Source organism: Hemiscyllium ocellatum, chromosome 45 (assembly GCF_020745735.1).
Source record: "Hemiscyllium ocellatum isolate sHemOce1 chromosome 45, sHemOce1.pat.X.cur, whole genome shotgun sequence".
Classification (NCBI taxonomy): domain Eukaryota; kingdom Metazoa; phylum Chordata; class Chondrichthyes; order Orectolobiformes; family Hemiscylliidae; genus Hemiscyllium; species Hemiscyllium ocellatum.
The window spans coordinates 21,579,493-21,594,267 of NC_083445.1; the positions used below are offsets into that span (position 1 = coordinate 21,579,493).

Here is a 14,775-nt window from a genome sequence, read left to right on the forward strand (position 1 = left end):
GTGGACCACATGAAAGCTGCAACCTCACAAATGGGACAGGGTCAAAATATATCCAGCCCCTGAGAACAGCTGGATAGGCTGACAGAGCCTATGGTTCTCCCCATCTGTCTAGTATCAAAGAAACCTCGAGTCTGAGATGGACACGGTGGATGTCACAGCCTCAATGCCTTTACCTCTGAAGAAGAGGACAATTTTCTTCCAAGATGCCCCAGGCGCAAGAGACGGGCCACACGCCACCTGTATCTGAGGCCAAGGGACCAGACTCAGTGAAAACATGCTCCAGAAGAGGCAACAAGAAAAAGAACAGATCCCTGGACTTAGTCAGGGAGAGATGAGTCCCTGATTGGGCTGTTAATCTGGTCCAATTGGGGAGCCATGGCTGACAGATATAAACAAGAGTGTGATATAGACCAGGCCAGACCCTCTCAAAGTATTTTAAGAAGGTAGCCTAGACCCTAACCTTTTCTTACGTTAAAGGCAGATATGAAGTCAGTGTTCCAGCTGTGATGCAGCTGGTCAAACCACTTGGCTCTAAGCAAACAGAATTTATTTAAACACTACAGTTGAAACATGAATAAAAGAAAGCATAATTTAGAATAGCCTAACTATTGGAAAACTTAATTGACCCAATACAGTAACAATTACTAATTAACTGTTCTAATTCAGTACCATTCCATAAACAGACCCTTTGTCAAAAAGGTAAATTCAAACACATTCTTACAGGCAGGAGAGAACAACATCCGGAGAGAGATTTCAGAAGAAAGTCAGAGGAATTAGATTACTTACAGTGTGGAAACAGGCCCTTCGGCCCAACAAGTCCACACCGACTCTCCGAAGAGTAACCCACCCAGACCCATTCCCCTAGATTTACCCCTTCACCTAACACTACGGGCAATTTAGCATGGACAATTCACCTAACCTGCATATTTGTTTTGGACTGTATGAGGAAACCGGAGCAAACCCAGGAAGAATGTGCAAACTCCACATAGACAGTTGTCAGAGGCTGGAACTGAACCTGGGTCTTCCGGTACTGTGAGGCAGCAGTGCTAACCATTGTGCCACCGTGCCGCCCTTCTTTACTGAAGTTTGCAACTCCCCTGGACTCCTACATCTAGTGACTGCTACAGCTAAAAACAAACTAAAAAATGCCTGAACTGGGAGAACTGGCCACTCCCCTTCCATTGTTAAACTAGACCCTTCAACACCTCTGCCTTTATGACCTCTCTTCAAAAAAAACAAGGACAAACTAAGCTCTTTAAAATGACAGCATTGTCACAAGTATTAGACTGCTCACTCTGACAGCTGGCTCAGTGTAAAGGATTCTTCACGTGCAAATATAGGGTGACTCAGTGACAGGATACTGGCATCTTGTGGAGTTACTTCACCAACCATCTGCCATTGTGGGATTTGAACCAATTACTCTAGAATGTAGTTCTCGATTACAAAGCCAGAGAAATTGTCACAAGTCCTTCATAGTTTGTGAGAAGATTTGTAGCTCGGGTGCTCGTTGTTGTGGTTCTGTTTGCCGAGCTGGGAGTTTTTGTTGCAAACGTTTTGTCCCCTTTCTAGGTGACATCTTCAGTGCTTGGGAGCCTCCTGTGAAGCGCTCCAGTATAAATGCCGGAGGAATCAGCACAGAAGCGCTTCACAGGAGGCTCCCAAGCACTGAAGATGTCACCTAGAAAGGGGACGAAACGTTTGCAACAAAAACTCCCAGCTCGGCAAACAGAACCACAACAACAAGTCCTTCACCTCCAGTTCACACAAGACAGCTCTAGCGAGTCATGACCAAAGGTCACCTAGAGTCAAAACATTAGCTTGTCCATTCTCCATGGATGCTGCCTGACCTGCTGTGATTTCAAACCTTTCTTGCTTTCAGTGACCAAAGAACTGGGTTAGGTATAATGGCTCAATGTCCTGTGATGGTATTTATGTCCAATAGGTGGCACTCTGCTGTGAACTGGGTGGGGCAACTGTTTAACCTTCTTTGGAGTCTATTTATGGACTCCTTCTCTTAGATATAAACTATGCAGAAAATACATGAGCTTTTCTGCCCTACTAAGCAGCTTGGCAATCTCTTGAGTGAGGCTTGAGTTCAGTGGTGTACCACAAGGATTTTGTCATTAGTATAAATGATTTGGATGTGCCTGTAAGAGTATGGTTAGTAAGTTTGCAGATGATATCAAAATTGGTGGCGTAGTAGACAGTGAAGAAGGTTATCGCAGAGTACAACTGGACCTTGATCAAGTGGGCAGACGGAGTTTAATTTAGGTAAATGTGAGGTGTTGCACTTGGTAAGGCAAATCAAGGCAGGACTTGTACAGTAAATGGTAAGGTCCTGGGGAGTGCTGCCAGACAAAGAGACCAAGGGGTGCAGGTGCATAGTTCCTTGAAAGTGGAGTCATAGTTAGACAGGGTAGTGAAGAAGGTGTTTGGTACGCTTGTCTTCATCGGTCAGTGCATTGAATACAGGAGTTGGGACATCATGTTCCAGCAGTACTCCACGTTGGTTAGGCCATTTTTAAAATACTGCATACAATTCTGGTCACCCTTCTAGAGGAAGGATGTTATTCAACTTGAGAGGGCGCAGAAAAGATTTAGAAGGATGGGGAGAGGCTGGGACTATTTTCCCTGGACGGTCGGTGTCTGAGTTGACGACCTTATAGAGATTTATAAAATAGCGAAGGATATGAATACGATGAATAGCCAAGGTCTTTTTCCCAGGGTAGGGGAGGCCAAAACTAGAGGGCATAGGTTTAAGGTGAGAGGGGAAAGATCTAAAAAGGACCTGAGGGTAACTTCTTCACATAGAGGGTAGTGCACGTATGCAATGAGCTGCCAGAGGAAGAAGTACAGGTTGGTACAATTACAACATTTAAAAGGCATTTGGATAGCAACATGAAAGAAAGAGTTCAGAAGGATATGGGCCAAATGCTGGCAAATGGGACTAGATTAATTTAGGATAACTGGTCAGCATGGACGAGTTGGGCAGAAGGGTCTGTGTGAATCTATGACTTTATGACCTATTTTTGAGGGCAGTGTACAGCAGGCAAACATATCCCAGAACATTTCACTGTGCCCTGCACAGTGTGCTGTTATACCAAATCACTTGTCCAGCTTCAGTGCAGGGAAGCAAAGTGTAAACTGCCTCAACGTGATGCTCATTCCCTTTGTTTTTTTGTTATTTGACCTCTTTCCAGATCCTGAGTAACATGGTAATGGAGGACTTGTGTCCTGTGTTGGAATCTCAGCTCCTTCCTCATATCCGAGGGCCAGAGAGTAAACGCAAACAGACTTGGCTGAAAGTGAGTACTACCTGAGCGACAGGTTAAAATAAAAACTCTCTGCAGTTTTTACAGCTCTGTGTCCTTTGTTATCTCTGTACCCTCAAGTCTCTCCATCTACCCAAACCTCCTTTTTCTATCTTTCTTTCATCGATGCTGTCAAACCCATTTCTCCTCTTGTTCGGTTTCTGCCTATGCCCAATCTATCTTTTTTAACCTGTGGGCACTGTAGGCTGATCTAGCATTTATTGCCCTTTCTGAACTTATTAGACACAGTTAAGAGTTGACCACATTGTTGTGGGTCTGGAGTAACATGCAGGCCAGGCCATGTAAGGATGGCAGAATTTCTTCCTGAAGGGGCATTGAAACAAACTGGTCTTTATAATAATGGCTACATTAGATTGCTTTTCATTCCAGATTTTAATTGAATTCAAATTTTACCATCTGCCTCATTCAGACTCCAGGTCACGAGCCTGAGTTTCTGGATTAGGAATCCACAGTGCAACCTCTTCGGTCCCTTTTCACTCATTTATTTTGTTGTGGCCCTCTCTCTTTGTCACTGTGTCTTTCTTATTTATTGTGAGTGTTTCTTTCTCACTGTCTATGTTTTGTTCATGAGACATTCTCTAACTCTTTTCTTCACTGTATTTTTGTTTTCCTGTCTGTTCCCTGTTCCCCTTTCTCTCAGTCACCATTTTTCTTCATGTCCTTCTGTGTCTCTGTCCTTTTTTCCCTCCTTCTATGCTCCTCTCTCACTCAATATTTCCCCTTTCATCACTGTCTCTGTCACTTATTCTTTTAGTGCTTGATTCTCTCTATATCTCCCTGTTTTTATCTGTCACTGAGCTTCCATCTCTCCCTATCGCCCTATGCCTCTCTAACTCTATGCTGTCTCCTCTATTGCCCAATATCTCTCTCTCTCTAGTCCCATGTCTCAATCTCTACAGTGTGGAAGCAGGCTATTCAGCCCATCAATTACACCAACCATCCAAAGACCGTCCCACCCAGGTCCCCACCACCACCACATCCCCGTCCCTGCCACCCCAACCCTGTAACTGCATTTCCCATGGATAATCCACCTAGCCTACACATTCCCATGGATAATCCACCTAGCCTACACATTCCTGGACACTGTGAGCAATTTAGCATGGCCAATACTTCCTAACCTATACATCTTTGGACTGTGGGAAGAAACCTGAGCATCTGGAGGAAATCCACACAAACATGGGGAGAATATGCAAACTCCACACAGATATTCACCTGAGAGTAGAATCAAAGCCAGATCTCTGGTGTAGTGAGGCAGGAGTGCTAACCACGAACCACTGTGCCACCTCTTCCTTTCTAGCCACCAATGTCTTTCTCTATCTCAATTGCCTCCCTTTTTGCCCTGTCACTTTCATCCTGTCTGTCCTTCGCTCTGTCCTATTCCTGTGTGTGCTCTTTCTCTTTGCCTCAGTTTATCAGTCCCACTCTCTTTCTGTCCCTGGACTTCCTTTTTGCACCTTTTCCAACTCTCCCCTGTTTTCCACGCCCCTTTAGCCTCTGTTGTGAAACTTGCTGATGAGTGGTTCAGACATCTGCCTGAAATTACTGAACTTCTTTTCCATTGCCATCTCTTGTCAGTCTCCTCTGCTCTTTTCTGTCGCAACTCTATTTTGCCACGTGTTCAGTTTATTTTCCCAAAAGGCTGAGGAACCTAGCTTCTACTGCATTCCACACAGTTCACAAAATTTCCTTTCCTCTTTGCTGAGTGGATCATGTTTCAGATTTCTCATTCGATTATATCCTTAGCTGTGCTGCTGCAGCAGTTATTCCCTTCATTTCATGATTCAGTTAAAGCATAAGAAAATAATGAAACCTGTTGGACAAAATCTCTTTTCTGGGATTCACTGCGATGTGCCAATGTTCTAAGGCAGTTATTGCCTGTGATTGAATTCCAAATCCAATTATTGAATCCAGCTAAGGAGCTGAACAGTTCAGGTGGTCTCTCACCAAAGTAAAGAAAGAAGGACTTGCATTTCATAGAATCCCTACAGTGCGAAAGCAGGCCATTCACCCCATCAAGTCCAAACTGACCCTCCAAAGACCATCCCACCCAGACCCATACCGCCTACCCCATCCCTGTAACCCTTCATATCCCTGGACACTATGAACAATTTAGCATGCAATCCACCGAACCTGCACATCTTTGGACTGTGGGACAAAACCGAAGGAAACCCACGCAGTGAGTCACCATGTCAATGTGAGGGGCAACATTTTTACAGAGTGGTTCATGTGTGGTATGAACTTCCAGGTGAAGTGGTGGATGCAGGTACAGTTACAACATTTAAAAGACATTTGGATACGTTCATGATGAGGAAAGGTTAGTTCGGTTTGGAAATATGGTTGGCATGGACTGATTGGGCCAAAGGGTCCGTTTTCTGTGCTGTGTGATTCTATGATTCTCTTGACACTACTTTAAGAACTTATAAAGACAAGTAAAGCCAAATTAATAATGGATAATCCTTTAAAGGGAAAAAAGGTCCCCTAGGAAACTTAATTGAATTAAAATGTGATACTGTACTCTAGCCCCTGTGGCACTAACTGAACGAGAAAGTCTCACATGGACCAGAGAAAATTGCATGCTCCCTCTCTGAGGGGTAACCCTGTTGCAGTTTATAAAATGAAGGGCATGGATAGGGTAAATAACCAAGGTCTTTTTCCCCAGGACAGGGGAGTCAAAACTGGATGGCATAGGTTTAAGGTGAGAGGGGGAAGATTTAAAAGGGACCTAAAGAGTAACTTTTTCACACAAAGGGAGGTATATTTATGGAATGAGCTGGCAGAGAAAGTGGTGGTTGCAGGTACAATTATAACATCTGAAAGACATCTGTATATGTTCATGAACTGGAAAAGTTTGGAGGAATATGGACGAAGCGCAAGCTTGTGGGAATAGTTTAGTCTGGGATTATGTTCAGCATGAACTAGTTGGACCGAAGGGTCTGTTTCTGTGGTATATGACTCTATGACGATGGGAGAACATAAATAATCCAGCCTGATGAGTCATCTCCAGATCGAAATGTGAGACTAATTGTACCTCAAGCAAATGTTCATTTGGCTACACAATTGTGCAAAATATGATTATTAAAGATAATTTTACTTAGAGTCATGGAGTCATTCAGCACAAAAACAGACCTTTCAGTCTAACTCATCCATGCCGATCATATATCCTAACCTAATCTAGTCCTATTTGGTAGCACTTGGTCATATCCCTCTCAACCCTTGCTTTTCATATACCCATCCAGATGGCTTTTAAATGCTACAATTGTGCTAGCCTCCACCACTTCCTCTGGTGGCTCATTTCCTGAACCATCTTCTGTTTGAAAATGTTGCCCCTTAGATTTCTTTTAAATCTTTCCCATCTCACCTTAAAACCTATGCCCTCTAGTTTTGGATTCCTCTCCCCCAGGGAAAAAGGGGTGTCTATTAACTGTATCTATGCCCCCCCTTGATTTTATAAATCTCTATAAGGGACCCCTCAGCCTCATATCCTCCAGGGAAAACAGCCTCAGCCTAATCAGTCTCTCCCTATAGCTTCAACCTCGGCAACATCCTTGTAAATCTTTTCTGAACCCTTTCAAGTTTTGCAACATTTTTCCTATATTAGGGAGACCAGAATTGAATGCAGTATTCCAAAAGCGGCCTAACTAATGTCCTGTACAACCATAAAATGATGTATCAACTCCTCCACTCAATGTTCTGACCAATAAAGGAAAGCATACAGAATGTCTCCTTCACTATCTTATCTACCTGAGACTACTTTCAAGGAGCTATGAATCTGCACTCCAAAGTCTCTTTGTTCAGCAACACTCCCCAGGACCTTACCATTAAGTGTATGTATCCTGCCCTGATTTGCCTTTCCAAAATGCAGCACCTCACATTTATCTAAATTAAACTCTATTTGCCACTCCTCGGCCCATTGGCTGATGTGATCAAGGTCATTGTACTCTGAGGTCACTTTCTTTGCTGTCCATTACACTTCCAATTGCTCGTGAGATTGATGCCATTGTACAGGTGCAATGTTTGTGACTCCATTTTTGACAATGAACACCTGCAATCCCCCAGTCGGCCCAGCCCAAAAGTATCACCATGGCAGTTTAGTGTTAGAATAGAATCCCTACAGTGCCAAAACACGCCATTTAGCTCACCAAGTCACTAAAGAGCATCCCACCTAGCCCCACCCTGTCCCAGTAACCCTGCATTTCGCATGGTGAGTGTAACTAACCTACACATCCCTGGACATTTCAGGCAATTTAACATGGTCAATCCACTTAGCCTGCACATATTTGAACTGTGGGAGAAAACCCACACAGACACGTGGAGAATGTGCAACTCCATAAAGACCAATTGCCCAAGAATGGAATTGAACCCAGGTCCCTGGCACTATGAGGCAGCAGTGCTGACCACCGTTTACAAGGATATCTCTGTACTGCACGTATGGAAAGACTGATGTCAAAAATATATGACAGCAACCTTGGGGGTAAAGATGTGGGCAACTCACCTACAAAACAATGTGGTAAAGTCGTGGACAATTGGCCCCTCTGCAGGGGGTGGTGGGCTACTGAGCCAGGATGAGGAACAAATTGGAGAAACCTGAGGGAAAGATTTTGATATATGGAGACACATAATGGGTCATTGAGTAGTGTGGTCCAATGGTCTGAGAGCCTGAGTCTAGGATACAACCTCTCTGGAGGTATTCATTCAAATCCTACTATTACCTTATGTTTCAGTTTCTTGTTATGAGTGTTTTATGACCTAGTCAAGATAATGACAGGGACCAAGTGAGGATATATTTAGGGAAAGACACTCTAGGTGCTGGTTGGCACTGTGCTGAGAAAACTGAGCCATGGTTCAAGATCAAGAAAAGATTTTAAAACGCATGTGGGAAACTTCACATGTTTCACCAAACACCCAGTCCTGACCCGCATTGATGTTGGTAAACATGCCACTGTAATTATTATAGACCAAGCTGGTTGGTTTAGCATCAAAATAGAGGAGTGTGGCAGACCACAGTTTGGACACAGGCCATGAAGAGACTATCAGCCCATCTTGCCTGTAATGGCTCACTAAATGAATGATTTGTCTGGCTGCCCTTTGTTCCTATAACCCTGCCACTACTCTTTTTTTGATAAAATCCAATTTCTTTCTAATGCCTCAGTTGAACCTGCCACACTCTCAGGCAGATCCCAAACACTTGCTGCATGAGAAAGCCTCTCCTCGGCTCACCATTAATTCTTTAAACCTGTATCTTCTCCTTCTCAATCCTTTCACCATTAGGAACTGTTTATCTCAATCTACCTTGTCCAGACCACTCATATTTTGAATACCTGTATCAAATTTGCCTCTTCTCCAAGGAAAGCAATACCAACTTCTTCATTCAGTCCACATAACTGAAGGTCCTCATCCCTGGACCTATTTTCACGAATCTCTTCTGCATTCTCTCTCTAATGCCTTCACATCACTTCTGAAGTGTAATGCCCCAAAACTGAATTGCAATATTCCAGCCAAGGTCAAGCCACTGTCAATATAAACTTCACATAACTTCCTTGCTTTTGTACTCTACGCAGCTGTTTATGAATGTCAAGGGTATTCTTGAACATAAGAAATAGAAGCAGGAGTAGGTCATCAAGCCTGCTCGGCCTATCAATAAGATCATGGCTGATCTTTTCATGGCCTCAGCTCCACTTCCCCACCCACTTATCATAATCCTTAATTTCTTTACTGTTCAAAAATCTATCTTTGCTTTTAAAACATTCAACAAGGTAGCATCAATTGCTTCACTGGGCAGGGGATTCCACAGTGAACAAGTTCCTCCTCAATTCAATGTTAAATCTGCTCCCACTTATTTTGTGTCTGTGCCATTTACTTCTTTATTAAATACATTGTCAATCTCCCGTGACTTATGCACATAGACAACCAGGTCACTCTTAGCCTCTTTAGAATCATGCCTTTTATTTTTTATCATAACTTTACATTCTTCCTGTCAAAATTAATTTCTTTGCATTTTTCTACATTGAATTAAATCTGCCACTTGTCCACCCATTCTACCAGACTTTCTCCCAAGTTTTGTATCATCTGCAAATTTTCATTGGTTCATAGGTTCGTAAGATATAGGAGCAGAATTAGGCCATTCAGCCCATCGAGTCTACTCTGCCATTCGATCATGACTGATATGCACCTCATCCTCATTTTCCCCCCTTCTCATATCCCTTCAACCCATTACCAATTAAAAATCTGTCTCACTCCTCCTTAAATTTACTCACTGTCCCAGGATCCATCGCACTTTGGGGTAGCGAATTCCACAGATTGAGATCCTTTTGGGAAAAGTTGTTTCTCCTCACTTCTGTTTTAATATTGCTACCTATTATCCTAAGACTATGACCTCTCATCCTAGAATTCTCCAAGAGGTAGCATCCGTTCCACTTCTTGTTTATCCATACCTTTTATCATCTTGAATACCTCAATTTCATTTTCCCTCATTCTTCTAAATTCAGAGAGTATAGCTTTAAACTGTTCAATCTCTCTTTATACAATGGTCAAGAAGGCACAACAATGCCTCTTCTTCCTGCGGTGGCTCAGGAAATTTGGCAGGTCCTTAAGTACCATCACCAACTTTTACAGATGCACCACAGAAAGCATACTGTCTGGATACATAATGGCCTAGTATGGCAACTGCTCTGCCCAGGACCGTAAGAAAAGATAGAACATTGTATCCACAGCACAGACTATCACGGAAGACAACCTTCCATCCATGGACTTTGTTTACATGGCTCATTGCCATGTAAAGGCTGCTAACATCATCAAAGACTCAGTAATGATCTCCTACAACCTCTTCCGTCAGGCAAAAGATACAGAAGCCTCAAAACACATACTACACACACCTGGAGTATTGTACACAGTTTTGGTCCCCTTATTTGAGGAAAGGTGTAATGACATTGGAGGCAATTCAGAGGAGGTTCACTAGATTGATCCCAGAGATGAGGGATTTGTTGTATTAAGAGAGGTTGAACAGTTTAAGGCTATACTCTCTGAATTTAGAAGAATGAGGGAAGATGACATTGAGGTATTCAAGATGATAAACGATAGGGATAAAATAGATGTGGAACAGATGCTTCCTCTTGTGGTGCATTCTAGGACAAGAGGTCATAGTCTTAGGATAAGGGGTAGCAATATCAAAACAGAAATGAGGAGAAACAACTTTTCCCAAAGGGTTCAGAATCTGTGGAATTTGCTACCCCAAAGTGCAGTCGATGCTGGGACAGTGAATAAATTTAAGGAGGAGTGAGATAGATTTTTAATTGGTAATGGGTTGAAGGGCTATGAGGAGAAAGGGGAAAAATGGAGTTGAGCAGCATATCAGTCATGATGGAATGACAGAGCAGACTCGATGGGCTGAATGGTCTAATTCTGCTCCTATATCCTATGAACCAATGAAAATTTGCAGATGATACAAAACTTGAGAGAAAATTTGGGGGAATGGGCAGACAAGTGGCAGATTTAATTCAATGCAAAAAGATTAATTTTGACAACATGAATGTGAAGTTATGATATAAAATAAAAGACATGATTCTAAAGAGGCTAAGAGCGACCTGGTTGTCTATGTGCATAAGTTACCATCACTCCTGGGAACTTGGCACTTTCTACCCTCTTAACTTCCACTCCATTGATGTAGATTGGGGTGAGATCTCCTCCTTTCTTCCGTTCTTTAGTCGATCAGTTCTTTAGTTTTGCAGACGTTGAGAGAGGTTATTATCATTGCACCATGTCACCAAGCCCTCTACTTTCTGTATTCTGACTTGTCATTGTTTGATTTCTATCCTACTAAGCTGGTGTTGTCAGCAAACTTGTAGTTGGCATTCATTCAGAATTTGGCAACACAGTTGTGGGTGACCAAGGAGTACAGCAGGGGGGCTGAGAATGCAGCCTGGGGGGTGTGGCTCCAGTGATCCAGTGATGAGGGTTGTAGTGGAGGCGATGCAGTTGTCTATCTCCATTGATTGCCATCTATGGGTCAGGAAGCTGAGGATTCAGTTGCAGAGGACAGAGCGAAGACCAAGAACTTGCAGTTTTGAGATAGTCTGGTGGAGGTAATGGTATTGAAGGCAAAGCTGAAGTCGATGAGCAGAAGTTTGACATAGGTGTCCTTGTTGTCCAGATGTTCCAGGGATGAATGCAGGGCTAGGAAAATGGCATCCACTGTGGACCTGTAGGCAAATTGTAGGGGATTGAGGCAGGCTGGGAGTCTGGAATTGATGTGAACCATGACCAGCCTCTCTTCATGATTATGGAGGTCAGAGCGATTGGGTGGTAGTCACTAAGGCATGTTGCAGGTGCTTTCTTATGTACTGGGATTGCCGTGGTCTTCTTGAAGCAGGTGGGGACTTTGGTTTATAGGATAAATAGGTTGAAGATGTCAGTGAATACCTCTAGCAGCTGGTCCACATGGATCTAAGTGCATGGTCAGGGACTCTGTCCGAGCCTGTCGCTTTCCTTGGGTTGACTCTCAGGAAGACTAATCTGATGTCTGCAGTGGGGAAGGCGGGAACAAGTCCATCTGGAGCTGTCATGGCAAGTGACACCACACCACAAGCATTCTGCTCAATCTGAGCAGAGGGATCTTTGATGAGCAGAGGGATCTTGGTGTCCATGTACACAGATCTCTGAAAGTTGCCACCCAGGTAAATAGTGCTGTGAGGAAGGCATATGGTGTACTGGGCTTTATTGGCAGAGGAATTGAGTTCCGGAGTCCTGAGGTCATGTTGCAGTTGTATAAGACTCTGGTGCGGCCTCATCTGGAGTATTGTGTGCAGTTTTGGTCACCATACTATAGGAAGGATGTGGAAGCTTTAGAACGAGTGCAGAGGAGGTTTACCAGGATGTTGCCTGGAATGGTAGGAAAATCTTATGAGGAAAGGCTGAGGCACTTGGGGCTGTTCTCATTGGAGAAGAGAAGGTTTAGGGGAGATCTGATAGAAGTGTATAAGATGATTAGGGGTTTAGATAGGGTAGATACTAAGAACCTTTTACCACTAATGGAGTCAGGTGTTACTAGGGGACATAGCTTTAAATTAAGGGGTGGTAGGTATAGGACAGATGTTAGGGGTAGATTCTTCACACAGCGGGTTGTGAGTTCATGGAATGCCCTGCCCGTATCAGTGGTGAACTCTCCTTCTTTATGGTCATTTAAGCGGGCATTGGATAGGCATTTGGAAGTTATTGGGCTAGTATAGGCTAGGTAGGATTCGGTCGGCGCAACATCGAGGGCCGAAGGGCCTGTACTGCGCTGTATCCTTCTATGTTCTAAAGCATTAAGCAGATCAGGGAGGGATATGTCTTTGTCCACTTGAACAGCTTGGCTAATGGAGCAGTAAGTTCTGGAAAACAAGTCTTTGTCAAAATGCTGTCAGGTCCGTACCATTTGAAAAATCCAGTGCCTCCAAACATTTCTTGACATCATATAGGGTTGGGTTGAGTAAAGACTGATATCTGTGATGGTAGGCATCTTTAGAGGAGGCAGAGATGGATCATCCACTTGGCTTTTCTGGCTGAAGGTCGCTGCAAAAGCTTAAGCCTTATCTGTTGCGCTGATGTATTGGGCTCTTGCTGCATTGAGGATGGGGATACTTGCGGAGCCTCCTCCTCAGTGAGTTGTTTAATTGTTCACCACTATTTTTCACTGGTTGTGGCAGAACTGCAGAGCTTCGGACTGATCCTTGGTTGTGGGATCGCTTAACTCTATCACTTGCTGCTTATGCTGTTTGGCATGCAAGTAGTCCTGCTGGTGGCTTCTCCAGGTTGACACCTCATTTTTAGATACGCCTGGTGCTGCTCCTGGCATGCCTTCCTTCACTCTCCATTGAACCAGGTTTGATTCCCTGGCTTGATGGTAATGGTTGAGTGGGGAATATGTCAGGCCATGTGGTTGCAGACTGTGCTGGAGTACAGTTCTGTTGCTGTTAATGGTTCACAGCATCTCATGAATGTCCAGTCTTGAGTTGCTAGATCTGTTCAAAGTCTGTCCCATTTAGCATGGTGATGGTGCCACACAACATGATGGAGGTTATTCTCAAAGTGAAGGTGGGAATTCATCTCCAAAAGGACTGTGGGTTGACACTCTTACAGATACTGTCATGGACAGATATATCTGCAGTTGGCAGATTGATAAGGATGAGGACAAGCATGCTTTTCCCTCACCTAGTACATAGAACATAGAACATTACAGCACAGTACAGGCCCTTTGAACCTCGATGTTGCAGCAACCTGTGAAACCATTCTGAAGCCCATCTAACCCACACTATTCCATTATTATCCACATACTTATCCAATGACCATTTAAATTCCTTTAACATTGGCGAGTCTACCACTGTTGCAGACAGTGTGTTCCATGCCTGTACTACTCTCTGAATAAAGAACCCACTTCTGACATCTGTCCTACCTTCCATACCAGTCGTCATCCTGGTAAATTCTCGTTCTGAACCCTTTCCAAAGCTTCCTATAATGCAGTGACCAGAAATGTACACAATACTCCAAGTGCAGCCACACCAGAGTTTTATACAGCTGCGACATGACCTCATGGCTCCAAAACCCAATTCCTCCACCAATAAAACCTAACACACTGTACACGTATTTAACAACCCTATCAACCTGGGTGGCAACTTTCAGGGACAGGTACATACTTATCAAGGACACGCAGTAGCTGTTCCTTGAACAAGCTCCACACTTCAATTGTGCCCATCCCCTGCAGTTTCCTTTCACATCCTTTGCATTTAAATGTTGCCTAATTGCCTTTCCCCCAGCTATAACACCTGCCATGTGGTATATATCTATCCCTTTCCATCATTAAAGTAAACATAACTGAATTGCGATTACTATTACCAAAGTGCCCACCTATCTCCAAATCTAACACCTTGCTGGGTTCCTTACCCGGTACCAAATCCAATGCAGCTTCTCCTCTTGTTGGCCTGTCAACGTACTGTCAGGAAACCCTCCTGCATACATCGGACAAAAACTGACCCATCTATAGTACTCGAACTATAGCATTTTCAGTCGATGTTTGGTAAGTTGAAGGCCCCCATAACAACTTCCCTGTTACTTTCACTCCTATCCAGTATCATCTTTGCAATCGTTTCCTCTATATCTCTGGAACTTTTTGGAGACCTATAGAAAACTCCCAACAGGGTGACCTCTCCTTTCCTCTTTTGAACCCTAGCCCATACTACCTCAGTTAGATGAGTCCTCATCAAATATCCTTTCTGCCACTGTAATACTGTCCTTGACTAATGATGCCACATTTCCTCCCCCCTTTTACCACCTTCCTTGATCTTACCAAAACATCTAAACCCAGAACCTGCAACAACCATTCCTGTCCCTGCTCTATCCATGTCTCTGAAATGGCCACAACATCAAAGTACCAAGTACCAAACATGCTCACCAGCTTCTGCATACCCAGTCT

The 14,775-nt window shown here is 43.7% G+C and overlaps 1 protein-coding gene across 2 annotated transcripts in view; it reads left to right on the forward strand.

The window, feature by feature from the left end:
• The window catches only part of LOC132836022 (protein Niban 1-like), a 60,829-nt gene that overhangs the window by 22,200 nt on the left and 23,854 nt on the right, over positions 1 to 14,775 (forward strand). For both annotated transcript variants that reach the window (XM_060855221.1, XM_060855220.1), the window contains one exon: positions 3,201 to 3,305. In XM_060855221.1, the coding sequence (XP_060711204.1) occupies positions 3,201 to 3,305 (105 nt within the window). The remainder of the gene's footprint in view (positions 1 to 3,200; positions 3,306 to 14,775) is intronic.